At 39.1% G+C, this 26,049-nt stretch overlaps 1 protein-coding gene across 1 annotated transcript in view; it reads left to right on the top strand.

Moving 5' to 3' along the window:
• LOC109927381 (protein monoglycylase TTLL8-like) overlaps positions 1-26,049 on the top strand; it is a 55,625-nt gene that overhangs the window by 16,088 nt on the left and 13,488 nt on the right. Inside the window, exons 5-10 of the mRNA XM_048610474.1 lie at positions 1,885-1,970; positions 3,879-4,007; positions 19,972-20,086; positions 22,144-22,284; positions 23,135-23,321; positions 25,614-25,762. Coding sequence (XP_048466431.1) covers positions 1,885-1,970; positions 3,879-4,007; positions 19,972-20,086; positions 22,144-22,284; positions 23,135-23,321; positions 25,614-25,762 — 807 coding nt within the window. The remainder of the gene's footprint in view (positions 1-1,884; positions 1,971-3,878; positions 4,008-19,971; positions 20,087-22,143; positions 22,285-23,134; positions 23,322-25,613; positions 25,763-26,049) is intronic.

The following is a 26,049-nucleotide window of genomic DNA, read 5'->3' as shown; positions in this document are numbered from 1 at the left end:
TGATTGGCCCATGTCAACAACCCTAATCAAGGATCTCATAGTCAACAGTTTCTAGCTGATTCCAATCACTACAGGAACAAAGACCAATTTAAAGCAGAAAAATGTGCAAGCAGTAGGTAATCCATTTCCAATCATTTCAGCTGTAACTAATTTGCTAGCATCTATCATTCACTGTTATTATGTTGATGTACTGATTAAACAATTTAAAAGGCTGCATGTTTGCATAGGACTTGTTACTGGATATTACAATGATTCCTATCAGACTGGAGAGATAAGGAGAAATCTTCTACTGCTTTCAAATGACTGGTTTTATCAACAATTCTCGAATATGAACAGCATACCGTGAAAGAGAAACAGGCACCAGTAAGAATTCAGGCATTTCCCTTATAAACATATAGACTGCAAAACAATTGAGCGGATCTATTCTTGAAGTCACCTGCTATGACAAATCTGAAGCATGCCATAGGGATTATGTAGAAGTACACTCTGGACCGCCTCTGTCTCTAGTTTTCTTGCTGTTTTTGTTGAGGCTCAACAGTGAAGTGTTGGGTTTGAGTGTGAATCCAGATTGTGCCACGATGTGGCATTGCACAACTATTCACCTTGCTGCAAATCAGAACTTTCAATTAGTGGCCCTGATCTTCCGAGGAATTCAAAGTCAGATTGCCACTCTGCTCCTTTTTTTGGTCCCATCAGGACTGACTTCCTCATTTTTAGCTGACAATCCCAATCCAGGCTCCTTTGGAAATACAGAACGATTTTCTCAACTCCTTAGCAAATAAAACTCACATGGTCAATTAGCAGCCACTTAAAAGCCTCAACTCACTAGCTTCCTGATCATGCAACTCATGATTAGTTATCTGATAGAGTAACCAAAGTGACCTGAATACCTGCTTTGAGAGAGGTGAAAGTAGTGTTTATTTTTCCCACACTGGGGGCATTCGAAAGCATAATGGGAGATAAAGGGTTATCTCTGAAAGCCACTTCAGAGGGATGTTGTCAATGTGGGAAAACTACAAGTTTGTTATTTTCTCAGGTGTTTGTAAGCAGAGCTGTATAGTAACTCAATGGGTAAAATAATAACATTGTTTCCACAGCAAGTAATTTTCAACAAAAAATGTTAAACATTTTTCAAAATCCCTTCAATATTTTGTTGGAGTGGCTTGATATTATAATCCATCTGCTACAAAGCAAATACTGCTGTTTATGGTGTGGAAGATTTTGTTTATGAATATACCATTGCCGAAAAGTGAACTGTACCAGTTTGACATTGCTCCCCTGCACGTTTAGATGCCTTTCTGATCAGATACCCATAAAAATGAAATGTCACTATTGAAAATACAAATGTAAGATCCTTTTCTCAATTTTAATTTTAGATGCCCAAATTCTCGATTGTTTTAGGGTTTCTGCGGAAGGACACTCTGGAGTCTCTCGGTCTCCAATTTTCTGCGTAGGGGAGAAGGGCTATTACTGGAATGGTAAAATTTGTACCAGAAACAAGAAAATGCTTTCAACACAATTGATTATGTCCATTGCTTAAATACTGTTGTAGCCTATGTAAAGCTCAATTAAAAGTAATAATTATTGAGGGTAAATTGCTAAGTAATTTTCCTAGCCTTGGAATCAGGGAAACAAACTGCTACCTGATGAATTCTGAATATTTTCCTAATGTTGGCAATGGAAATCCCTTGCATCACAATTTCAGAATCCGTTATTTGCAAGTTCATTACTAAATGCAAGCAAAGAGTTATGAATGGAGGAAAAATAGCCATTTTACACCAAGTTATTTGAAATTAAATCAATTTATAAATAATTGCATATTCTTATCTGAGCTGTCTGAAAACTGATATTCACTCCTGTCCAATTTAATTTAATTTGTTTTAGTAATAGATGATGAGTCTTTGAAGCTTCAAAAAAAGGAGGATTCGTATTGTAACTTCAGTAGTTCACACAATGTTCATCATTCAGTGGTATGATAAAGATATACATGTAAAAATATTTTACTTTGCTATCAAGGGAATCTACCAATTGAAATATTTTCAGTGTGAGAAAACAGCTTTCAAAGTTAGAAGGAATGGAAAGGTGGTTCCCATCTAGAAATGGATCCGGGTATCAGTTGAAATGGCTGCCCTGAAATATGCAAAAATAGCCCTCATTGAATCATATTCCACAATTTCCTTTTCCAAATGCGGTGAAAGTCTCTTGCCTTCATATGACAGAGCTATTGAGACTACAAATCTTACCAATAAATCCAGCATCATGGAGAAGCTGGTTAAGATTTGTTGAGATTAGAAAGTAATATTTTGCTGTCTTTTAAAGCAGCCCCAATGACTCAGCAAATAACTTTATGCAATCATGCAGAGCTCTAAAATTCCAGTTTAGGCTCCTTCTGGCTCTACATCAAAGATGAAGTTAATACTACCTGTATGGTAGCATCACATAAAAGAAAACCACAGCAGGAAATCTGAGTGGAACAGAAATATGCCTTCTCCTTGCTGATGAGTCCAATTTCTCAGAAAGGTGCTAATACATGTATTAAAACTGTAATGACATTGAAGATTCCAAAGCTAGTTTACTTGTGTCCACTAATTGCCTGAAAATTACTGTGCAAGGCCAATATGCTATTGGACATTTCTCAGAAATCTGGAAAATTACTGTTCTCCATCACTAAAATGGGTGCATCCTTCATGAATTTGTATCCCTCAACATTGTGAGGCAATGAACAATAACCAACTACCCCAAAGCATAGTGGCTTAACGATTGGTGGAAAATCAAGAGACTTGTGATCAAATCTTAGCATTGACTTGATTTTTCATTTGCACCAAATGCAAAGTTTACTTTTTTGCAAACTTTTTCTGTGCCTGCCCCAAAAAGAATACTAACCTGGGGCATCAGTGGTAGATTTCCAAAGATCCTTCTGAGAGGGCACCTCTTCTTCTGTGTTCCTTTCCCTTTACTAGGTGTTGGTTTATATCAGGAAAATGTCTCTCCAATTCTCAGGGTTCTCTGCTCCTTTCTACCTGCTCTCCACTTCCACATGCCTGAAGGGATGTTAGAATTCCCATTGGTTGTAATGGTGGGCAACTATTTAGTGGGGATCTTGCTCTGCACTCGTAGCAAACCCAGGGAAATAAGCCAGGATCAGGGCCAGATTGAGGCACTGGGTAGAGATTGTGGTCAACTTTCCTCTGGTGGGAAGAAGATAATTCAAGTCAATGTGTTCTTAAGTCATGAGAAAATGACAGGCAGAGCCTAAACACATAAAGAGGGCCAAATGCTTTCATTTAGATTCCATCAGATTCCACACACAATCTGAATTTACAATTCTTAGCAGTCATCAGATTCTCATGTCTGTCCGTCACAAAGATGAGGGACATCATGTGGGAGCTAATTTAATCTCTCAAGTAGACGCTGAAGGTTTTCAGGTGTATCTGGTGTTAGGAGTACCTGAGGGAAGAATGAACACCAAGGACTTCTTGGTGTTGATACCATCCTGACCTGTTCCATTTCCTTCTGTTAGTGTGGAAGGGGAGACATTTAAGAAATGGTGATAAAATTTGCTGGTAGAGTCTAGCAATTGACAGAATTAGGCAGAGACCCAAAGTAATAGGGTGTGTTGCTCACATTTTCTGCCCATCAGGTGGCAATTATTCACTTCTACTCAGAGATGAATGTTGAGCTACTCTTGAATGTTATCATTTGAACTTAATATTAAATGTTACATTAAATACAGTAATTGAGTTTGAGTCCAGGTTAGTTGTACATGGTCCATGGAAAATGAGCCTTTAATCGATCTATACTTTCATATATTCTTAAGACCTACTTGCAAAGTAATGCATTAAAATTTTTCTATGGTTTGTTTTACTGTTTTATTTCAGTCAAATATGGTAGCAAAAGAAATGCCCTACTTCATCTGGACAGTACGAAGAAATGTAATTGACTGCAACTATTTACACAGTGACCAAATGATAAATCATTATGGCAGGAATGCGTCTTTTACAACCAAAGTAAGAAATATTCTTTAGTTAAATTCCGTTATGGTTTATCATTAATAGAAGAGCTGAACCCACTTGTTATGAAATCTTCGTTATAGAAAATGTGACAATTGTATTAGAACATACATATATACATACAAATTAGGAGAGGGAGTCGACCATTTGGCCCCTCAAACCTGTTCAACCGTTTGCTAAGATAAATCTGATAAGGATCTGATTCTGGCGTCAGTAGTACTACCTCCTAAATCCTTTAAGTCTCTTGTCAATCAAAAATCTATGTAATTCAATGATGCTGCCTCGACTGTGCTCCAGGGAAGAGAATTCCCACGACTAACAACTCTCTGAGAGAAAAAAATGTCTTCATCCCCATTTTAAATGGAAGACCACTTATTTTTTAAGAATTATTCTCTAGTTCTAGGCTTTTCCATAAGGGGAAACACATAACCAGCATCTGTCCAGACAAACATATGAATTAAGAGCAGGAACAGGCAACTAGTTCCTGCTCTGTCAGGGGGCGGGTGAGGTGTGGGGGCTGATCTGTTTGTTTTCCATTCTGACTTATCCCCGATATCCTTTCAACCCTTTGCCCTGCCATCCTGTCAAGATACATCGAGAACTTATATGTTTCATTAAGTTCACCCTATAATTTTTCTAAACTCCAATGGATGCAGATTCAGTCTATCCAACCTTTCCTGATAAGCTAATCCCTTCATCTCAGCTAGATGTTGTATCTGTTATATTATGTCCTTTAAGTGCGGAGTCCAAAGCTACACAAAGTATAGGTGTTGGCTTCATTATAATAGTTTCTTGAATGTTATGCTACCTCAGCTCTTCATCTTCCTTCTCACCTTTCTTAGATGCATACTCTTCTAACCAAGAACTCTGGTTGGTTTGTGTCACAATCTGTCAAGAACTGTTGTCAGTGTCTGTGCTCAGTCAACTTGGAGTACAGGTGAAGGTACAGTTCTGTGTGGGATGATTGATTTTTATTATTTAGTGGATCCCCACAAAGATTGTTGGACACAATTGAGTCAGAATGAGATTCGATTTTAATTTGAACAAATGTATGGAATGTATTTTGGCACAGGATGAAGTGATCCTATTTTGCAGGCTGTTGGTAAGTTGTAGGTTGCTGCTGAGGCTTGTAGGCACATCATCAGCTCCCTCCAATTACAGGGAGGAATTATAAAATCATACAGAACAGAGAGCATCAACCCAAACTAATATTACCAAACACACCAAAAGAAGGTGTCAACTAACAAAGGTGAAGACAAAAAGGTATTTGAGATTAAAAAAAACAAAGAACTTCCTCCAGGAATTTGATTTTGTGTTGAAAACCTCTGTGCGGTTGTTTATGGCTCACTGAAATTCTGTGGCCCTCCCATACTTTGCAACTGTAAGTCTACTGCTTGTGCACTGACAAGTCCACAAATGAAGTTATATCCAGATATGTTGGATGTGTCCAGATATGTCCTATCTATCACATTTCATGCAGTCTTATTTAGAGTAGAACCACTTGTCAGACCAAAACAGTGTCACCTGTGTCAAAGGAAGTTTAAGTTGGGACAATTTCTCCAGGCTGTGATTTTCCTTGACCCTGCTCTAATAGAATGACTGTGGCAACTACTACACGTTAAAGGCTGTTGCAGGGGTTTAGCAACATTTGGATTCAGAAAAGAATGTCTTTCACAGTTCATTTTGTAAAAGGGTCAACGGGGAATGATATTCAACATTTTATTGCAGATGCATCTGGATATAACTTATCTTCATGTTTCTTTTAAACAAAAGTGAGAGTGAACATCTACCTTGCAGATAGAACAGGAGCTGTGTACTCAATCCAACTTGGACTGAATGGTTTGTGAAATGCTGCCTGCCTTTGAGAATCTGGGTGGCCATCTGATCTAATAAGACCATAAGACCTAGGAGCAGAAATTAGGCCGTTCAGCCCATCCAGTCTGCTCTGCCATTCAATCATGGCTGATAAGTTTCTCAACCTCGTTCTCCTGCTTTCTCCCCAAAACCCTTGATCCCCTTGATAATCAAGAACCTATCTATCTCTGTCTTAAATATACTCAATGACCTGGCCTCCACTGCCTTCTGTGGCAGTGAATTCCATAGATTCACCACTCTCTGGTTGAAGATGATTCTCCTTTTCTTCGTTCTAAAAGGTCTTCCCTTTACTCTAAGGCTGTGCCCTCAGGCCCTACTTTCTCCTACCAATGGAAACATGTTCCCAACATCCACTCTGTCCAGACATTCAGTATTCCACAAGTTTCAAGTAGAACCCCCCTCATCCTTCTAAACTCCATTGAGTATAGACCCAGAGCCCTGAACGTTCTTCATATGTTAAGTTTTTCTTTCCTGGCACCATTCTTGTGAACCTCCTCTGAACCCGCTCCAGGGCCAGTGCATCTTTCCTAAGATATGGGGCCCAAAACTGCGCACAATTTTGGAATAGTCCCATTCATTTTGAAACAGCAGTTCCCAGGAAGCTCCATGCCTAGTAGCTCGGTCTATTGGCCAATACATGGCAAAAAGAAGGCCAAAAATCAAATGTCAAGCTTCTTGTGCTCCTATAGGACAAAAGACTACAGGAGCACATGTTTGTTGTCGATTGATAAGGTCTGCTAATGCCAGCATGAGAGAGCCTAAGCTGGTCTACCTTATAAGAGAGTCAGAAGTGGTCAACATTAAAGAAATAGTTTATCAAAATAAAATGCCACCAAGCCCATTAACATGGGCAGTGTGAGACTTTTATTTTATTAGGAAGTAAAATTAAATAGAGATGAGATTTACTGTAATGCTAACTTTATATGTAATATTTTATATTACACATATTGGCTGAAAGCAGATTGGCTTCAAATTTGTAACTGACTATGTTATACACAATGTTAATGAACTGACCGCTCATAAAATTGGAGAAGTGCATGTGAGGGTATCTGCAAGGATCATGATATTCAGTTCATATAACAACGGGCATCATTGTTACACCTTTTGCTATTGTATCGGTAAATTTAGAGCAGTATGGTAAAGTGTGAATCATGAGCAAAACAAGGCCTACCAACAATGGTGAAAGTTGGCATCAAACCTTGGGAGAATATCCAGAATAGATCCAAAATTACAGGCCACTTTGTAGAATGTTTTTGAAGCACTTAGGTCCTGAGCAGTTTAGATCAGCTTTTGCAAGAATGTTGCTTTTGCGTATTTTCTGAGTCAAGGTCACTAAACGTTGTGAAGCCATTTTATACATAAGAACATAGAACATAGAACAGTAAAGCACAGTACAAGCCCTTCGGCCCACGATGTTGTGCCGACCTATTATCCTACTCTAAGATCAAACTTCCCTGCATACCCTACATTTTACTATTATCCATGTGCCTATCCAAGAGTTGCTTAGATGTCCCGAATGTATCTGACTCCACCAGCACCGCCGGCAGCGCATACCATGTACCCACCATTCTCTGTGTAAAGAACCTACCTCTGACATCTCCCCTATATCTTCCTCCAATCAATTAACTAATTGAAAGGTAAGTAATTGTTACAAGTTTGGCCTGGTTCAAGTACCTTCTCGGGTTAGGTGACATTGTAGACAATGCAGATGATAGCATAAAATTAAAAAGTGTGAGGTTCTCCATTTTGGACCAAAAAAGGATAGATCAGGGTACTTTCTATATGGTATGATGTTAAATACAGTGGATGTTCAAAGAGACTTGGGGGGTTCAGGGCATAAACCTTTAAAATGTGACAAACAGGTGCAGAAAGTAATCAAGAAAGCTCATGGAATGCTGGTTCTTGTATCTAGAGGACTGAAGTGCGAAGATATAGAATTTTTCTGTAGTTATACAAAACCCTGGTTAGACCCCACTTGGAGCACGGAGAACAGATCTGGGCACTACACCTCAGGATGGATATATTGACCTCGGAGGGAGTACAACATTGGTTTACAAGAATGATACCTGAACTTGTGGGATTAAGTTATCAGGAGAGATTATACAAATTAGAGATAGCGAGAACTGCAGATGCCGGAGTCGGGGATAACACAGTGTGGAGCTGGAAGAACACAGCAGGCCAGGCAGCATCAGAGGAACAGGAAAGTTGACGCTTCCGGTCAGGACCCATCTTCAGAATTTCATACAAAGGCTTGTTGATGTTTGAAATGACTTCCACAAATGGCAGTGTATGCAGCATCAGTTGTTAACGTTAAATCTGAGGTAGTTTTTCTTTTAAGCAAAGGTATTAAGGGCCTTAACCAAAACAAAGTTGCTGGAAAAGCTCAGCAGGTCTGTAAAGGAATAAACAGAGTTAACGTTTTTGATCCAGTGACCCTTCCTCAAAACTTCCTCAGCTTTATTCCTCTGCATCCCCACCTTAACGAATTTCGGGCGTGAAATGATGCTGAACTCTTCTTCCACCGTCTTTGCCTCCGCGCTCATTTCTTTGGACAAGAGTCCTCTCCCCGTCCCACAGACTCTTTTGCCCAGTTCCAACACTCTCCATCCACCTGGATCACCTCCCTCCGGCCTTTTACCTGCACTTGATCTGTTCATTGAGAACTGTTGACGTGATATTAGTCGCCTCAATTTCTCTGCCCCTCTCTCCAAATCCAACCTTTCTCCCTTCAAACTGACTGCACTCCATGCAAAATAAAAAGTTCTGAGGAAGGGTCACTGGACCCGAAACGTTGACTCTGTTTTTTCCTTCACAGATGCTGCCAGACCTGCTGAGCTTTTCCAGCAACTTTGTTTTTGTTCCTGATTTACAGCACCTGCAGTTCTTTCGGTTTTTATTTGGTTTTAAGGACCTTAATGGGCCAAGGCAGGTATATGGAGTTAGGCTGGAGATCAGCCATGATCTCATTGAATGGTGGAACAGGGTTGAGGGGCTGAATGGCATACTCCTGGCCCTATGTTCCTATGTTCCTATGTTAAGTGGCATAAGTTATCCAGCATCCATTTCAATGATCTTAATGTTACACTTGTCTAAAACTAATTGTATAAAACTATATCTCCATATAACTTTAAACAGATATTAATGTTTTTTGCACACACTCTAAGGTCTCCAACTAGAAAGAGCATTGATTGATGAAATGAGACTAGAAATAAATCAGTATGTTGCTTTGTAGCATAACAAGGTGTATACACAAAATAGCTGGTTTGATTGGACCCATTTTGTTCAATTTACCCAATTTATATTTTGGCATTAATACAATACACTAAACTCCACTGTGTCAATAAATTATAGAATCATAAATCTCAAAAAGGCCATTCAGCTTATCACACCTATGCCAGCTGTTTGATTCAAATGTCTAATAAGTCTCACTCCCTTGCTCTTTCCCTATCCATCTTGAAAATTCTCTTTTTGCTTTCAACTTTCTTTTTGATCTTCCTTTGAACATTACTATTGAGTCTGCTTCCACTACTCTTTCAGGTAATGCATTCCAGATCATATTTTATGCTTAAAAATATTCACGTAATCTCCCAAGTGGTTCGATGTATCAGCATCACTTCTTGTAAACAGCTCCCAAAATCTCTATGACCTGCCAACTCTGGCCTCTTGGTCATTCCTGACTTTAGTCACTCCAACATTGGCAGCTGTGCTTTCAGTAACCAAGAACTTAAACTCTGGAATTCCCTTCCTAAATCTTTCTGCCTCTCTAACTCTCCTTGCTCCTTTAAGATGTTCTTTAAAACTTACCTCTTTAAAACCTAATATTTTCTACTGTGGACCAGTACTCAGTTATTTCTGATGGCACTTGTAAAATACAGTGGTACAATTTTTTTATCTAAAAGTTGTTATATAACTGCAAGTTGTTCTTATTTTTTGAGAATTACTTACAACCTCTGTCCTCTGGTTACTGATCCATCTGTCAATGGAAACAATTTCCTTATTTGATTAAAACACTTCAAAACTTTGAAGCAGTATAATCCCAGTTTATCTCATCTCTCTACATATATGTATTACATAATCCTGTAACATTTTTGTAAACCTCCTCGGCACCTTCTCTTTATTTAAAGAAAATGGCTATGAACTATTTGGTAACATTTCCACTCTCTTTACCCGATAGAAAGCTTTGTATCTACCTCTTTAACAAACTTGATTTTCTGTGCAATATTCTCTTTCAAAATTTCACAGCTGGCCTGTATCTAAATTTTTGAATCTAAACTATGCAGCAGTAAATTGACGGAATTGTATTGACAAACCCCAAACCACGCCCGCATTAACTTCCCTTTGAAGTCCTGGATGAAATGTTATTTACTCTAGTGCAAGATTAAATAAGCTTAATAACAAAACCAGAGAGAGAGAGACACAGCAGGTTTAGCAGCATCTGTAGAGAGAAAAATATTAATAAAATAAATAAAGTTAATGTTGGGTACACTTTTCAGAATGACTGTGAATTGTACAAACATCACAATTAGGTGGCGCAAGGAACGAATGTGCCCTACTCAAACAACAATATTTAACAGTACTTCCCATAAATTCCCCATACTCTGACCTGCTGTTGTAGCTAAACTACTTTTATGGTTGATCCAGTTCAATTTCTGGTCATTGGGAATCCCCAGGATGTTGATAGTGGAAGAATCTGCGATCGCACTGCTAACAAATATCAAGGGGTGATAGTTGGATTCTGGCTTGATACTTGCCTAGCTCTTGCTGTGAATATTAGTTTATTACCCACTTATCAATTTAAGCTTGAATGTTGTCCAATACTTGCTGCACATGCAAACCGACAGTATCTGAGGATTCGCGATGGTTCTGAACATTGAAATCAACAGGGAACATTCCCATTTCTGACCCATTGGTACAGGGGAGGTCAGTGATGAAGCAACTGAAATTTGTTGGGCCTAGTATACTACCTTGAGGAATTCCCGCGGAGATGTCCTCTGTCTGAGATGACTAACTTGAGGATTGTAAGTCTTTGGAACTCTCTTCCTCAAAAGGCGGTGGAGGTGAATTCTTTGAATGTTTTAAATCTAGAGTTTGACATATTCTTGGTAGGCAAAGTGGTGAAATGTAATCAGGGGTAGGGGGGAATGTGAAGTTGAGGTTACAATCAAGTCAGCCATGGTCTTATTAAATGATAGAATAGGCTTTAGGGGTTAATTGGCCCAGTCTAGCTTCTAAATCATATGTTTGTATGACCATCAACAACTACAACCACCTTTTTTGGTCCCATCTATGACTCCAACCAGTGGAAAGCATTCACCAATTCCCATTGACTCCAGTTTTGCTTGAGCTTCTTGACACAGCAACTATAACAAAACTGCAACTTCTTGACACATGCTGCCTTGATGTCAAGGGGAGTCACCCTCACTTCAGATTTTTTTTTTGATGTTTGAACCAATGTTGTAACGTGGTCAGAAGATGAGTGGGCCTGACCGATCCCAAAAGTGAACATGAATAAGCAGGTTACCATTGAGTGAGTGCCACTTGCTAGGCATCATTTTCCTGATTATAGAGAGTAGATTAATGGGGCAGCAACTGACCAAATTGGACTTATCCTACTTTTTTGTGGACAGGACATCCCTAGGAAATTTTCCACATTGCTGGGTGGATGCTTGTGTTGTATATGTATTGGAACTCTGGAGTGCCAAATGATTGCTGGAATAATGTCATGGATCACAATCTTTGCAGTATCCAGTAACCCTAACCATTTCTTGCTACCACCTGGAATGATTTGAATTGACTCAATGCTGGAATATAGAAAGCAATACAATTACATGGACAGAAATAGGCCATTTAGCCCATTGAGTTGTTGTACCACATGATGAGATCTTTGCTTATCTGTGACATAGCTTCATTTAGCCGCTGTTGTTCTTGTACCTCATTCCTGATTTAAAAATTATTATTGATCTGGAAGTTGGTATTTATGTAAGAATTCTAAAGTTCTTTTCCCCCAAACTGTGTAGATGCTGGGGACTTCAGGTGGAGGCCGAGATGGATCATCCACTTGGGACCTCTGACTGAAGATTGTATCAAATGCTTCAGCCTTGTCATTTGCACTGACATATTGGATTCTCCCATCATTGACATTGGGCTATTTATATTCCTCCTCCAGAGAGTCATTTAATTGTCCACCAATATTCACGACTGAATGTGGTAAGACTGCAGGACTTAGATCTCTAAGCAGGTACAGGACATCCTGAACCAAGAGGGACAACAAACAAAAGTCATTGTCCACATTGGCACAAATAACATAGGTAGGAAGAAGGAAGAGGTCCTGCAAGGACAATTCAGGGAGTTAGGTAGGGAGCTAAAAATCAGGATCACCAAGTGTAGTAATCTCAGGTTAACACAGTGAACATGTGGCTACAGAGCTGGTGCAGGAGGGAGGGCGTTAGACATATGGAATCTTTGAGATATCTTCTGGGGAAGGTGGGACATGTACAGGAAGGATGGGTTGCACCTGAACTGGAGGGGCACCAATATCCTGAATGGGAGGTTTGCTAACGCTCTTTGGGAGGGTTTAAACTAGTGTGGCAGGGGAACGGGAACCGGAACGACAGACCAGTAAGTGCAGGGACTCGGGACAAAAGAGAGACTGAGATACAAAACTGGCTTGGTCATAGAAGAAAGAGGGGAGTGGTGGAAGGCTGTTTTTGAGAATGGAGACCAGTAACTAGTGGTGTTCCACAGAGATCAGTCTTATGTCCTCTGTTGTTTATAGTAGATATGAATGATGTGGAGGAAAATATGGGTGGTCTGATTAGCAAGTTAGCAGACGACACGAAGATTGTTGGAGTCGCTGATTGTACTGATGATTGTGAAAAAATACAACCGGATATAGATAGATTGATGACTTGGGCACAGAAATGGCAGATGGAGGTAATGTAGACAAATGCAAGGTGATGCAATTTGGAGGATCAAATTTAGATGTGAATTATACTGTAAATGGCAGAACCCTTAAGAACATTAACGTACAGACAGATCTGGGCGCACAGGTCCACAGTTCCCTAAAAGTGGCAACACAGGTAGCCAAGGTCATTAAGAAGGCATATGGCATGCTTGCCTTCATCGGCTGGAGCATGAAGTACACGAGTTGGCAAAATATGTTGCAGCTATATAAAACCCTTGTTCAGCCGCATTTGGAGTATTGTATGCAGTTTTGGTCGCCACATTACCAGGGGATGTAAAAGCTTTGAAGAGAGTGCAGAGAAGGTTCACCAGGATGTTCCCAGTCTTGAAGGCATTGGCTATGAGGAAAGGTTAAAAAGACTAGGATTGTTTTCACTGGAAAGACCGCGGCTGAGAGGAAACCTGATAGAAGTCTACAAAATTATGAGAGGCATAGATAGGGTGGAAAGTCAGAGGCTTTCTCCCAGGGTGAAAGTTTCAATTACAAGGGGGCACAGGTTCAAGGTGAGAGGGGGAAAGTTAAAGGGAGATGTGTGGGGAATGTTTTTCATACAGCGAGTGGTAGGAGTCTGGAACACACTGCCAGAAGGAGTGGTGGAAGCAGGCATGTTGGCGACATTTAAGAGGCGTCTGGATGGTCACATGAATAGGGAGGGAATAGAGGGATATAGACTGAATAAGGGCAGAACGTCTGTTTTTTTAGTTTAGTTGGGACATGATGATTGGCCCAAGCTTGGAGGCCGTAGGGCCTGTTCCTGTGTTTTACTTCTCTTTTGTTCTAAAGAGACCACAGTTGCTTGGCTGTCATTGTGGAGAAATAGCTTTTCCAGTGGACAGCCAGTTTTGCAGCTCTGATCTAAAGGTGCTGCCCTATGCAGGGGGTAGAAAATTTCCTTGCAGCATGGAATGCTGACCTCTCTGGTCTTCTATCAAGAGGCCACCTCTGTGTCTCAGCGGGAAGGCCTGCATACTGAATGCAAATTGCCATTATAGGGCAGCCTTAATAGCCGTATTTGTGGTCTGGTTGGTTATCTACCATTTGCAGTTGGTAACACCATCATAAGAACATAAGAGCTAGGAGCAGGAGTAGGCCGTCCGGCCCTTCGAGCCTGCTCCGCCATTCAATAAGATCATGGCTGATCTTTTTGTGGACTCCGATCCACTTACCCGCGTTCTCACCGTATCCCTTAATTCCTTTATTGTTCAAAAAAATATCTACCTTATCTTTAAAAACGTTTACAGAAGTACATCAACTACTCCACTGGGCAAGGAATTCCATAGATTAACAACCCTCTGGGTGAAGAAATTCCTTCTCAATTCAGTCCTAAATCTGCTCCCTCTAATCTTGAGGCTATGCCCTCTTGTCCTAGCTTAACCTGCCAGTGGAAACATCCTCTCTACTTCTATCTTATCTATTCGCTTCATAATTCCCTTCATCTTTGATTTGCCCTATTTCAAAACTGGCCACAGATGGGAGCAAGTGGGGAAAGCTTCCATGGGGTATATCCCCTCTGGTCCTATGCCCACAGCTAAATAAAAACTTTGTTGTTTGAAAGAACAATTGAGTTCGACTGAATATCACATACCTAGGTTTGACCAGTGTTGAAAACACTCTGATGTACATAACTGCCATCAGAAGTGCACTAATGCACTTCATATGAAGATTGGTTGTCGTGATTATACTTTTGGCTGGATAAATGAACTACTGGAGCATTTGGAAAACATCTTTATATCCTGCTGCACTTTCAAAATAAATCATGTGGATAAAGCTTACACTTGAGCTGATAATCTCCTTTTAGCTGTTTTAACATTTGCTTGATGTCATTTAATTATGAGCAAATTTTGTATGTAAAGCCTTTCCATGGAAACCAGAAGTTAAAAGTCTTTGTATTAATTCCTTGGTAAAAGGCATTCTGTAGCTATGGTAATGTAACATTTCTTTCAAAGACACAGTTTTGGCATTCTCACCACTTTCAGTCCTTAGCTTTCATTTGACCTTGTTTTTCTTGAAGTAGCTTGAAAGGAAAAATCCGAAGTTGTGTTATGCTATTCCTTTTAAAAAATTGCAGCAAGTGAATAACCATAAGCCATATCAGTTCTGAGGAAGGGTCACCGGACCTGAAACGTTAACTCTGTTTTCTCCTTCACAGATGCTGCCAGAACCGCTGAGCTTTTCCAGCAACTTTGTTTTTGTAACCATATGCCACCTGGCAAATGCCAGAGCACAATGATCTTTTATTCAAGAACAGCTCCTAGATTTGTCACACTAACATTTATGGGACTTAATGTGCTTTTCTGATGCCAGTCTCCATTTGCGTCAATAGAGGAATGGAGCTTGTATCTGACTTCGCTATCAACTAAAATCTTTATCAAGCAAGTCAAATGAAACATTTTTTTCATTTCATCTTTCTTTCCGAGTTGTAGACCATCAATCATATCATGTAAAACAATCTACTAATGCTAGAAGCATCATTTAAAGTAAAATAAATATAATGCTGTCCTAAATCTGCAGTATGCATGTAAGCTACTGGGTGCATCTTAATGCATATCTATTGTGTTTAGTGAGGCTTCTTTCCACAAGTAAAGAATGCTACGTAAATGTAAGTTATGTTACAAAGTATAAATGGGCTACTATTGTTCTAAATATTCTGTTATTCTTTAAGGTTTTAAGGCATCATGGCAATATGTTTTTTAACACTTTAAGTAGTATTTACAGGGCAAGGCATATAGAAGTGGAGAATAGTGAAGAGGGAAGGAGGAGTTAAGAGATTAAAAATGAGTGGAGGGGAATGGGGACCGGAGAAAGAACACTGACCCTATGGTGAGTGAGAGGAGGAAGGTAATGAAGGACAAAAGAAAGTGAGGTTGGAGAACGGGCCTGGAGGGAAACAGATAGTGAATTTGAATTTTCCTACCCCTAAATCTGACTTTCCAGAATTGAATTAGAGTTCATTGAAGTTTAATTTTATTTTGCATTCACAGGATGAGGATGTTTTAAAGCTAGCTGCTGCTGAGAAGTTGATGAAAAGCTCTTTTTTTCTGAACTGCTGCAGTCCATCTGGTATAGGAAAACCCACAGTGCTATTAGACCATAAGACATAGGAGCAGAAATTAGGCCATTCGGCCCATCCAGTCTGCTCTGCCATTCAATCATGGCTGATAAGTCCCTCAACCCCATCCTCCTGCTTTCTCCCCGTAACCCTTGATTCCCTTAATAATCAAGAACCTTAAATGTCTTAAATGTACTCAATGACCTGACCTCCACAGCTTTCTGTGGCAGTGAATTCCATAGATTCACCGCTCTCTGGCTGAAGAAGTGTCTCCTTATCTCCGTTCTGAAAGGTCTTCCCTTTACTCTAAGGCTGTGCCTTTGGGTCCTAGACTCTCCTACCAATGGAAGCATCTTCCCAACATCCACTTTGTCCAGGCCATTCGGTATTCTATAAGTTTCAATTAGATCCCGCCCCCCTCATCATTCTGAACTCCAATAAATATAGTCCCAGAGTCCTCAAATGTTCCTCATATGTTAAGCTTTTCATTCCTGGGACCATTCTCGTGAACCTCCTCTGAACCCGCTCCAGGGCCAGTACATCCTCCCTGACATATGGGGCCCAAAACTGCACACAATACTCCAAATGTGGCCTGACCAGAGCCTTTTAAAGCCTCAGTAGTACTGTTCACAAAGGTTGCGTTCTTGTCAAAATGCTGCTCAATTGGTGGGAATGGCCGGATTGGCATTACTTCCTGCATGTAATTTTTTAGGGTTACTAAAGGAATTGCTAATCCAACTACCAATTTGACAGGTCACACCACTAATCCCATTTTCCACAGCTGGATCAGTTTTAATATGTTAAATCTTGATTTGTGCCACGTCAATAAGTGACAAAGTGAAATTTTGAAAACTGGGAAAATTGTACTCCGTATCTCAAAATAGTGGTAAATTGAATTGAATTATATAACTTGTTGAAAAATTAGGTCTTTGTTTTAGATCTGGTATATCCATGTGTTTAGGCAGTCTGAGTTGCAAATAGGTTCCATTCTGGAGTTTGTTTGCAAGACGATTTGTAAGCAAGTCAGAACACTGTAAAGCAGCCATTCATCAGTACAGGAAATATTTGTTTGTTGGGCCTTTAAAATTATACCCCTTTATGGGATCACTTTTGTAAGTTGGCCGCCGCTTATAAATTGGAGCTCCCGTCTATTTTATTTTTCCGGTGTTATGACTATTTCAACATGAATGTTGCTACTTTTCTCACTGCACTTTGAGTAGTTTCCTCAGGAGCAGTTTATGCTGCTAGTTTAGGAAGTAGGTAAATAGGACATGAGACAAAACCACAGAATTTGGATGATTTTCAAAGAGAAAGATTATGCAGATGTTTATTCTTCATCCTTTTCAAGATTAGGATTCAGCAGTACAGAAAACAGGATGTGGTAGTCCTGAGCATTTCTTGGTATTGATGATGAAACCAACCAGAAGTGTGATTCAACTTAATGAGGTATCCCTGTAGCATGGTGCACTGTTGTAGTAAGATAAAATCTCAGGTAAGTAAAGCATCCGGGCAGAGGCACTGGGTTAGGATACGCTTCTGCCAACACACCCTCCTGTACCAAAAAGGAGGGTCAACTATGAAATATCAAACAAAAAAATACAAAAAGATTAAAACAATGACACCGGAATAGAACTTCCATAGTAATAACACCACGGCTAGTGATGTTTTCTTGACTGCCATAGTGCAAAGGTGGAGGTGAATGGGGCAGAGAAGCCTTTCGACTATATTTGATATTTTAAATGTAGCTGTTGTTTTTCTCCTCCCTATCCCAAGGTGGTTCTCACTGCTTGCCCAGCCGTATGCAAAAGTGGTTATGTTTTGATATTTCTAGTTTTTATGAAATTCTGCTTCCAAAAATCACTATTCAATATGAAACGTTCACTGGGCAGAAATGTTTGTCAGAGGTGGAGGAGGATTAAAGATCCTCATTTAGAGCAGTCCACGTAGATGAGTATGAAATCTAGGAAAATGTTGAGAATGGTGCTGCTTACTCTCCACTATATTGTTTAGCACAATAGATGGTTTACCTTTTCCTGCGGCAGATATCACTCACAGATGTGGAAGTTGATTTCCAGTTAATCAGAAACAGATTCCCAGGGAAATGGTATTTAATCTTTAGTGTGTGAGTTATGCATCACATATGGTAAGTGCAGTGTGTTTGGCAGGAATGGGTGACTTTGGACTGATGGTTTTTAATGTTTTTTGTCTGTGCAATTTTTCTCACCCCATGTCTGTGTTTGTTGGAGTAACTAGAGGAATTGATTGCTCTGATTAGGCAGCAACGCCATTACCTTTGTAATATTTGATGACCTGGATGTTAGGACGTGAACATGATGGACTTTGGTTACTCACAGTTAATCGATCAATAGCTGGAAATGGTGGTGTAGTGGTAATATCACTGGAATAGTTACTCAGATGCCCAGCCTTATGTTTTGGGAGCACATGCTGAAATCCCTCCCAGGTAGCTGGTGGAATTTAAATTTGGTTAATAAAATCTGAAATATAAAATTAGCCTCATTCATAAGGATCATGACAACAATGATTGGTTGATGTGAAAACACATCTGATTCACTAATGTCCTGTTGAGGAAGGAGGTCTGCTACTCTTGGCTGGTCTGGTCCATATGTGGCTTCAGGCCCACAACGTTGAAGGACTATAAACTGCCTTCTGAAATGGGATAGCAAACCACTCCATTTCAGAAGCAAAACTGGAATGAGCAACAAATCTTGGCCTTGCCATTAACACCTCATAATCCATGGAAGAATAAAGAAAAATAGTAAATTCATGTGTTCTTAAAAAAGGTGCTATTAGCATGACGTTATCACACAATTACACACTCTTGAAAAATGACAAGGTCAGAGAGGAAGTTTATATCGGTTCTGGATATTTTGCCTGCCCCATTTCCAATGTTTACTTTATCAGAGGCAATATAAATGTAACATGAAAGTATCTATGGAGAAAATGAGTCATTAAAGTCCAGCAATTCAATTTGCGGTAAGGCATTATATTTCAGTGAATCCTTTATTTGTTATTTGAGCCTATTTATGTTAAATGGGAAATTGGTGATAGAGGGGAATGTCATACAAACATGTTCAACATTCCTCCTCTGATACGGTCAACAAGTGATATTGGACTGTTCAAACAGTGTGAACTATTGGAAGAAGAAAGTTATATGATCCAACTTACAAATTACCTTTTGGTAATGTAGAAAGGCTAGCCCTCTTGCCTCACATCTTTGGTCTTTTCTTCCTGTCAGTGATTTGAACTAAACAGTAGCTTTCTCATGAAATTATTGTATAAGCATTTGGACAGATATATTCATATCTATAAAGGTTGAATTATTATGGAATTATTTGTATTTAAATATGAAAAGAGTGAGCTACTTAATCGACCATTAATTTACAAAATGCCACCTCTACATTATTCCTTAATTAACACAAAGAAAGATTTTCAGACATTGTAATAGAGTCTTGAACTGACTAATTTCATTCATTCGCTTATTGTAGTTATTATATTTATCATGATTTGATGTCAGATTTCACTACCAGTTTTCATTACGAAAGGACTATTAAATCTACAAAAATTTAGTCACGAGATGATAAAGCAGTCAGAGATAGTAAGAACTGCAGATGCTGAAGTCAGAGATAACACAGTGTGGAGTTAGAGGAATACAGCAGGCCAGGCAGCATCAGAGGAGCAGGAAAGCTGATGTTTCGGGTTGGGTCTCGATGCTGCCTGGCCTGCTGTGTTCCACCAGCTCCACACTGTGTTATCTATGAATAAAGCAGTGACCAAAATCTATTCCTTAAACAACAGCAGCAAAAAAGGTTACATAGCAATTTATTTCATTGCTTTCTGCAAATTCCTAAGTGCACTTGCTTCAATGACAATAATGAATACACAAATTGGCACAATTTGGCATCTTAATGGTATTAAAAGTTATAAAAATGCAAATTAAAGTGTGTTAAATCTATTCAGAATCACTCTTTTGATGATGAATATTTAATTTAAATATCATCAGTTAAACAGATGTTTATGTGATCAAATATTTTTTGAATTTTATTTCACCGAAGGCCAGACTTTGCATGAATCTGAGGAAGTTGCCTTCCTATTTGGATGAGAGCGCTGATACTTTCTTTCCACGGTGCTATCTAGTTTCTGCAGTGGAAGATGAACGTACTCTCTGCAGTGAGTATGAAATTCCTATCCATTTAGAATAATATAAGAAAAAGCTATCATCAGATGAATTAGAAATGATTGCATATAGAAGTGTTGGAAAGAAATATGAAAACACGCCTGGTAGTTAGCTTTTATCTTGCTCCCCTCCATATTTAATGAAACCTGATATGCTAAATTTTATCACTGACATTTTCCTCTTACTTCGCTGAAGGAACACTGCAAATGCACCTCATTGAAGCAAAGGTTCATCTGTTTATGCCTTAGGGTTTTTTAATTGCTCTCAAAGTGTTACCTAATTGGTCAACTGTTCAGTGTACTATTGCCACAATTCCTGTTGTTTCATTTCCTGTCGGAGAGGCTCTGTCGATGTGCGCCTAAAGAAACGAGCAAATACAGTGTATGGCAAACTGAAAATCTTTCTAAAGTAAATGCTGAAATATCCATAACTAACTTCACCAAAACAACGCATGGTTACAGTGGGTGCATAATTTTGCTTGGCTATTGTCTATTTAATTCACCAGTGGAATGGTACACCGTGACAGGCAGTGCCTCCTTATCTATATTAGAAATAAATCTTATGACTCTACTAAATTTCTTTCAAATGTTTAGTATGGTGGTTTTGTTCAGTCTACAATCCAGGCTTGAACACACGGTGGACTTGCACTTGCCCAATGACAGACTACTTATAAATGGTTTTTACCTGGGGATTTATTGAAAATTAATATTCCTTTTGCACATCCACTTGTCACATAACATATTATGGTAAATCGTTGCATATTATTGTAACCTTTACTTCAACTGTGCTCCCCAACCCATCACCACCATATCCCTCCATCTGGGCTGCTTTTGAGAATGACCTTGATCTTCCTTTCTACTTGCTATTATAATTTTGAGAATGCTTTTGTTCTGCATTCATCTTTCCTAACTTATTATCATGATAAAGTTTAAAAAGAACCTGAAGCATAATGAAAAAATATTGTTGACCTTTGGTTGAAGTTTAACACATTCACATTTGTCTGAATTATACAATTAACAAAACCTTCTTACCTCTTAAGACAACTGTAGTATGAAGGGAAATGACTGTGTTAACAATGATTTTGTAAATGATGACACTTTTTGACATGAGCAGAGAGACATGTAACTAAGGTTCAAAGCAGAGCAGTAGAGAAACACTATACTAGATGGCTGTATTCAGTATAACGTACATCTCAGTGTAAATAAAGAATTTACAGGAGTGAGAGTGAGGGAGAATTACTCTAAGTTATAAAAATACTGAAGTCTTGCTCAAACTGTGAGAGTCATGAGTTAAGTCACACCAGGAATACTGTGAACAGTTTTGGCCCCCTTATCTAAGAAGAAGGCAGTCCAGAGAAGGTTCACAAGATTGATCCCAGGCATTGAGAGATTTTCTTATAAAGAAATGTTGAGTAAGTTAGGCTTGAACTTGTTGAAATTTAGAAGAACATGAGACTGCCTTATTGAAAAACCTAGGATTTTTAGGGGATCTGATGGGGTAGATGCAAAAAAAAGGTTGATTTTCTTTCCTTGAGAAAAGGGCATAATCTCAGAGTAGGGGGTCATCTGATTATGACACAGATGAGAAGGAATTTCTTTTCTCGAATTATAGTGAATCTGTGGAATTCTTTACCACAGAGGGCTGTGGAGGCTGGATCATTAAGTGCATCCAAGACTCAGATATTTTTAAATCAATAAGGACATCAAGGGTTGTGGGTTAAGGCAGGAAAGTGGATTTGAGGTTTATAAGATCAGCATGACCTCACTGAATGGAAGATCAAACTTAGTGGGCTGGATTGCCTACTTCAGCTCTCTTGTCTTATGGTCTTAAGGCTAAACTAGAGATGCAAAGACTTCAGAGTACTAGCAGTCTACCCTCAAAAAATACAATACAGGCTTCCAATACTCAAGTGAACCCAGGGTAGATTTTACTAGGCATGAATTTACTGAAACTGAAACAGGTAATGAGAAGTAGAGAACGAGAGAATACACATTTATTTTACTGTGTTTACAGATAATGCCAGTCTTAAAACAGATAATGTTGCTTTCAGATGACTTCAGGCTTACTGGTGCAATCAGCATATTGAAATGGGTGATTTACAATTCTGCAAATGCTCCACAAAGTTCAAGCACTGGTCAAGGTCAGATGAATGCAGATGATAGTGAAGGACCTAAAACAACCTTGGTGACAGGTAAAATGTACCTTTCCTTTATCTGTTTGGCAGATTCAGTGAAAGGTTTTTTTCTTTGCACTGAGATTCAATAAGATCATAAGGTCATAAAAACTATGAGGAGGAGTAGGCCATTTGGCTTCATTATTTGATATCCCCCATAACCTTGTCCCTTGTCAATCAAAAATCAGTTTAACATGCCTGCGAATATGTTCATTGTCCTAGCCTCTTTTTGGCTCTTCATGGAAAGGAATTGCAAAGGCTAACAATGAGGCAATTCCTCCTCATCTCTATTTTAAATTATTATAAAGCTCTGCCCCCTAGTTCTACATACAATCTTATGAGGAAATATTCTCCAAGCACGTACCCTAAATCTCCACAGCATCTTACATTTCAATAAGATCACTTCTCATTCTTCCAGTCCCCAATGAATATAGACAGACCTACTCAACCATTCCTTATGCCTATGTGTGTTTCCTCTGAATATCCAGGGATGTGCAAGTTAGGTGCATTAGCCATGGGAAATGTAGGGTTATAGGGATAGAGTAGAGCAAGTCGGTCTGGGTGGGATGCTCTTCAGAGAGTAGGTGTGGACTTGATGGGCTAAATGCTTCCGCATTGTAGGGATTTTCTGATTCTATGAACCCAATGCATGATCATTCTCTTGACCATGCCATTTCCTCTGGTCTGTGTACTGGTTTGGTTTTAATGCTACATTAACACATTCCAACTTTATGCACAACCTTTGGAATCTTTCATTTCAACTTGCATACCAGATTTCATGATTGCAGTACCTAACCCTATTGTTAACTCCAAAATAATCAGCTACAATACATTCTACTTAGTGGAATATTCATTTGCCCTTTCTCAGATTCTATCAAGCCCAACAAAACAACTGGTCAGTTATCCACTGCACTGATAGAAACTGCTATCAAAGTGTGTGAAGAGTTTTTGCAAAGTCTGAAGCGTGCTGGAAAATATTTTGAAGTGAACATCTCACCAATGCTTAGCCTAAAGGAATGGGCAAATCTGATTGAACAGCATTACTCCCTCATTCAGTAAGTAAGCACGAGCTGTAATGATTATTCTTTGAATGGTATAGACATTTTTTCAGCTTGCGCGGACGTGATGGATTAAGGGCCTGTTAATATGGTAAATATTTATTTAGTAAGGAAGCAGGAGCTGGTCAATTTTCCACAACACTTTATTCACATTCCCCAATCCAGTATAAATGGAGGTCACTATACTCTTTACAGACAAGCCCTTTCCTGCAGGAACTGGTTCTTACTTTATACTCCAGTTAACATCAACTACTCCTAATCCTACCGGAAACATACACATATCTACACTCACTTAGATCAGCATTTGCAATATTAGCGTGGTCTCTTTTTTTATATTGTAAGTTTTCCATCTTTCTGTCCAAGCTTTGGCCATGAATTTCCATTTTGGATTCACCCTGACCTCTTGCAGTAACCTTGCTGAAGATTAACAGAACTGAAAAAGCTGCAAATCAGTGGAAAATATGTTTGTGTCACTTGTTTGCTCATATTGTTAAATGTTGGATACTAAATGACAGAAATTTTGATTGGGCATTTCATGTATAATTATTTAACCTGCTTACTCTCTTCCTTAATTCTAAGCAAGTGTTAGGCATCTAACTTAAATGAGTGAGCTTTGCCTAAACTTAGCGCATCCAAAGCATCAGTGTGAGTGTGATTAGAGTTTGTTTTGTCTGTTGTTGATGGTATTTCTACCATTAAACCTTTTGTTTGTTTAATTTCTCATTATTTTGTGATAACACAGGCTTGGAAAGGTATTCAACAGAAGAAGCTGTACAGATCCAAATTGTGTTTTGTGTTCATATCTTCTGGACACAAATTTTATTGGCATAGCTTTGCGCTCAACTTATTATCAGCTATACTAGTCATATCTGAAAAGGTAGTGACTTGCTGCCAGTGTCTGTTGACTAACTGTACTACTTCAATCCTTTGATGTGCAGGAAGGCATTTGTGTGGGATGTGTGGTTCTTTGAGAGGAAGTTCCCTTATTTGTCCCTTGCATTTGCACTTAAAGTGCTGGCATCCCTGCAGAGAATGAGATAGAATTTGTGGGAGAGTGCCACTGAGGATTGTGATACCTGCCATCATGGATCTCTCCACAACCCACCCCCCACCCACGAACCCATGCTTCACTTTGCCTTGGCTTTACCTATTTCTGTTAGGTCTGCCACTCCAGGCTGCTTGATTTTGCAGCATATTGTATATTTAATAGTTTATTTATAACAAATGCTACATATTCTGGATGTTGGTTATCTAAAGTAAAAATAAGTGTTGGAAATGACTGCAGGTCAGAATATATCTACAGAGAGAGAAACATTGTAGTTGAATGGTATAGTTGCATTGTTGCTGGACAAGAAATCCAGAAACCCAGATTATGTTCTGGGCACCCAGTGTTTATATGGCACCACTGCAGATGATGGAATTTAAATTCAATAAATATCTGGAAATAAAAAGATAATGATGAGCATGAAACCATTATCAATTGTTGTAAAGCCCCATCTAGTTGACTTTCACTTAGTAGCAGCAGTGTGTACCATCCAGAAGATACACTGAGAAAACTCAGCATCATTCCTTAGACAGCTTCTTCCAAATCAATGCCCACTATCATCTAGAAGGGAACACTATGAAGTTATCCTCCAAGCTACTCACCATCCTGACCCTTATTTGCTCTCTCAGGTCACACAGAGGCGAGAGGAGAATTTTCAAGTCTTGAAATGGGGTCACAGTGTGCAAACATTTGTGAAGCACTGTTTTTGAGGTTGTGCACTTGGGTAGAAGAATAGAGCTCACCTTCTACTCGTGGCTTACAATCAAGTTGTAGATTTCTGCTAGATGGTGAAGAACAAAGTAAATATTCAAAGTGCATGTTATTGATACCTATGTGAAAACCTTCCTAGTGGCCAGTTACTACAGTATCAGCAAGCTTTCATTTCACTGCAAATATTTTTCTATTTTGCAGAGCAACTGATTTTGTTGATTTGTTTTCTTTTTAAGTAAGGTGTTGCCTTGTATAGGCAAGGCCATCAGATTATGAATCTTATCTGTACTTGAAGCCTCTGATGTCTGTTTGTTAAGTGAAAAGTAAAATGTCATGCTTAAGTTGTGGTTAACCAGCCCATCTCTTTGAACTTGGGCACTGATGTCTGTTCAAAATAGGTCAAGTATCCTGACCTGAAGCTGAATATTGTAATGAACATATGAAATTATAACACCTTATAGAGACTAAGTCAAAAGCATCAATGTTTTGAGGTGCCCAGACTTTTTTCTTCCTTTTCATTTGTGTTTCTTCAGCAATGAAGCTACAATTCCTGGTTCACAAAATTATTTAATTGATTGCCAGAACATTCTGAATAGACTAAAATCAGTGCATCCACAGTTGGAAATTGATGGTATCAGAAACATCTGGATTGTCAAACCAGCTGCAAAGTCACAGGGCCGAGGTAACATTCAATAAATTTGGCTGCGCTATTCACATGGTTATAGCTCTTAGTAAAATAGAGGACATGCTGTAAAGGAATATAATAGTTGCACAGGTGGAAACACCTGTCGAGAAGTGTCAGCATTATTATTTCACTGTCTAGAGAAAATGGCCAACCAAACTGACATATTTGTGTAGAATATCAAGCATGTATTAATAATGGGATCATTTTAACGTCTAGCAGTTTTCAAGATGACAAGGACACATAAACACAAAATGCACCCACTAGGTTAAATCTCAGGACCAGTT

This window comes from Rhincodon typus, chromosome 22 (assembly GCF_021869965.1).
Source record: "Rhincodon typus isolate 14 chromosome 22, sRhiTyp1.1, whole genome shotgun sequence".
NCBI lineage: Eukaryota > Metazoa > Chordata > Chondrichthyes > Orectolobiformes > Rhincodontidae > Rhincodon > Rhincodon typus.
Note: the sequence above shows the minus strand (reverse complement) of the source record. Positions and strands in the feature narration are given on the sequence as shown.